Source organism: Elephantulus edwardii, unplaced genomic scaffold (assembly GCF_000299155.1).
Source record: "Elephantulus edwardii isolate Elephantulus edwardi_28Jun2011 unplaced genomic scaffold, EleEdw1.0 scaffold00296, whole genome shotgun sequence".
NCBI classification, from domain to species: domain Eukaryota; kingdom Metazoa; phylum Chordata; class Mammalia; order Macroscelidea; family Macroscelididae; genus Elephantulus; species Elephantulus edwardii.
The window spans coordinates 279,285-282,723 of NW_006400046.1; the positions used below are offsets into that span (position 1 = coordinate 279,285).

The 3,439-nt window shown below is 47.9% G+C and overlaps 1 protein-coding gene across 1 annotated transcript in view; it reads right to left on the bottom strand.

Moving 5' to 3' along the window:
• Positions 1 to 3,176: 3,176 nt before the first annotated feature.
• Positions 3,177 to 3,439, bottom strand: part of CLEC17A (C-type lectin domain family 17, member A) — a 24,022-nt gene continuing 23,759 nt past the window's right edge. The window contains exon 10 of the mRNA XM_006900809.1: positions 3,177 to 3,309. Within this exon, the coding sequence (XP_006900871.1) occupies positions 3,177 to 3,309 (133 nt within the window). The remainder of the gene's footprint in view (positions 3,310 to 3,439) is intronic.

Below are 3,439 nucleotides of genomic sequence, written 5' to 3' on the forward strand. Positions count from 1 at the left end.
CTAGGACCACTTTGTAAGCTAGTTGTCTCTTGCTGTGTGATGTGTTACTTGTAGTTCCTCCAAAAGCAAAAACTGAGACAGAGATTCAGGTTCAAGGAGCTGATTTTAGAGTTGATCCCAAAAGACCCCAATGGGCAACTGGAGAAGTGAGTCATGGAAAAAGTCAGTAAGAAAGGGTGTGAAGGATGAGCAGACTCCACTCTGGGCACCTGGGGCTCAACTCCCACGGGGGACTTGGGTGCGGACAGAGGACAGCACGGAACATGCACCTTCCATCTGCATCATCCCCACCTGAAGGAACTAGGGTGGTCTCCACCAAGTCCAAGCACTTTTCCCTGGCAATTCCCACCTGCCACGTGGCAGACCCAGCGGATTCTGGTGGCAGCGTCAAGCCCTAAGAGGTCAGGCTGGCATGTGCCAAGAAGATGAGGATGAAGAAGATTAAATGGCCCGGTAACGTGTGATAAACACAGGATTCTCTTCCTGACCCATCTGTCACTTGCCAGGGGAAGTTCTAAGAACTTCAGCAAAGAGTTTATGAATTCCCAAAACATTGAGGTCGTGTGGTCACACACATTTTTTTCTTCACGGCCTCTATTAAAGGCAGTTCCATCCTTCCTGTTGCTTAGGCCAAAATGCTGAGAATCATTCTTTTCTCTTTCCCTTCTAGTCCACATTCAGTCCATCAGCAAATCCTGTGGCTGTCAAGAAACAGGCAAACCCATATGGTGAATAGGCTTGCATTCCCTAAAACAACCACCTGCACAAGACTGAAGTGAAGCCTCTGCCCCAAGATAAAGCTCAGAAGGCAGGAAGGGGTGGGAAAGAGGATGAATGGAAATGGGAAACACAGGTAAGTGTGAAGAGTGCAGTGAGTTAGGATGAGTGGAAATGGGAAACACCAGTAGGAAAGGGGAAGAGTGCAGTACGTTAGGATGGATGGAAATGGGAAACACAGGTAGGAAAGGGGAAGAGTGTTAGGATAAATGGAAATAGGAAACACAGGTAGGAAGGGGGAAGAGTGCTGTTACAACTTGAGAATTGCAATCAATGTCAGTCACAAAATATATGAATTGTTAAATAGAAAATCCGTTTGCTCTGTAAAATTTTACCCAAATCACAATAAATTTGGTGGTTTGTGTTTTATTAAAATCCCACTTGTTTTGCCTTCAAAATAGATTCACAGTTCTCCTTACCTCTGCAGTCTCTGGCCCAAGCCACGGTCACTACTTACCTGGATTATCATGAAGAAGGACTACACAATTGGCAGCCCAGTCCTGTCTCCCCTCTTAGCATAAACATGCTAAAAACAACCAGCAAATCTTTTTTATGGAAAGAGACTCTTAGTGAATATTTTCTTCTTCTCCATCATATTTCTCTTTTCCCATAATAGGCAGCTGGGATCAGTTACAAGGTTTAGGGTCCGGGGGTGGGGGGGTAACTAACATTTACAAATAATTGATTGGAAAACAGCAGGTGCTGCAGGAGGAAACCGACCATTAGAGATACAAACTGAGACCAATTTCCAGCTCTATCATTTTCCCACCGACTGGCAATGGACAAGTCATGTAGCCTTCTCAGTGCCTCAGTTTTCCCAGTTTTAAAACGGGATTGGCAATTATTCTAACCTCATGATGTTGTAGCAAATATTAAATAAGAATAACCACTTTTATCTAGCAATATGTGCTTGATAAATAGATGGCTATTATTTTCAATAGCAAGAGTGTCCAGTCTTCGTTCACCTGGACTCAGAGTGGTTAAGAGGTGACCCTCGTGTTTCCCCTCCCTGCCCTCAGTGAGACGATCAGGAGAGACATGGAAGGAAGACCGGCTGGCGCCAGCTCCACCATAGATCCCTCGATGCTTCTCAGGGACGTGGCTGCAGCCCCTGCTTCCTCATTTCTCATCACACGTAATGAGAAAAGCCTGAGCTTCCTCTTCTGAGCTGTGGGAACTTCCACTGGCCGCAGAGAGGCAGTCACTCGAATCAAGGGTCCTCTGGGTGCAGAGTAAGACAATGGCTTCCACCCACTCCGCAGGATGTGGACAGAATGGGGGTGGCTCGGGTACTCATGAGTTGGAGGGCAAGGGTGTAGATATGGGAAAAACAAATGGCAATGAAGCAGAGGCGAAGTGAGCCCCAACTTCCCCCAGAGGCGAAGTGAGCCCCAACTTCCCCCGCCCTCCCTTTTTACAGACCCTCCTTGTCTTAAGCATCTGTTTTCTGTCAAAACAAGAAAGATGGTGCCACTTGTGAAGGACACTGATGGCTGAATAAACTGATTTATTTGGAGAATATGCGCTTGTCCCTGATGGTGTTCGAAGGGGTCACCGTGTTGAGCTGGGCACAGTCGGACAGTCCTGTGTCTCTCAGGTGTGTTTTGACGTTGCCATGAAGGTGAAGGTAGGGTTTTTTCTGGCTCTTAGAGAGCAGACGCCAGGGACACTAAGCATCCTGCCATGACCAGCACTGCCCCATCCAATGAAATGCTCTTTTGAGGAACACAAACATCCTGAGTTAATAGCCCAAGTCTGTCCACACAGAAGTACAATGGATTGTGTATCATCAAAGCTCTTTTCAATACACAGATACCTTGTGGGTATGTATGGGTAGACAGTTCCACATGTGTCCTTGACATTTAGTTGGTCTGCCTTTCTAGAACTTCTACAGGCCAGATCCCAGCAGAAGCCACAGGCCACCACATGGTTAGGCAAACTTGACCAAGAAAGTTGCTTATGAAGAATTGCTGCTCACCCCCTTCCCAGAAGCTGGCCTGTATCAGGTCAGAAAAGAGCAAGTCCAGCCCCAGCTCACCAGCGTTTGAAAGAACCAGGACATTTCAGAACCTGGATTCAAGGTCAGAACTAGACACCCAAGGCCACCAGTTTCCCAGAAACCGTGATGAGAAATGTGGTGAATGTCCACCAGATGTGAGGCAGGGAGGCCACCACGTGGGCCGTTCCTGTCACTCATCATCCCTTTGGGCCAGCCCGCTCCTTGGTCCTAGAAATGGTCCAACGTGCATCCCAGGGACTTGCTACTTCCAGGCTGCTGATTCAATGTGCTCATAGCCATGTCTGCTCCTGAAGGAGCAGGACCTCTGTAATGGTGAGGGGTGACTCTTCTCCAAATGCTGAGGGGTGGGGTGTCCAGCCCACAGCCCCAGCCCCGAGCTTCAGCAGGAGCATTTCCGCTCACAAATCCAATACGTCGTTTTCTCACAAGCGAGGTCATTCCAGGTGCCGTCTCTGTTCATGCTGGCACAGTCCTCGTTCCAGAGGTTGTTGGGTTCCTGTGGGTCCCAGAAACTAGATGGAGGAAGTGGGAAGAGGAGGAAAGAGGGATGAATACATGCAGCATTGGGCATTTTAGAAGCAATTAAACTGTTCCATAGACCACTGATAGGGTGACACTGTAGCATCCTGCATTTTAAAAACA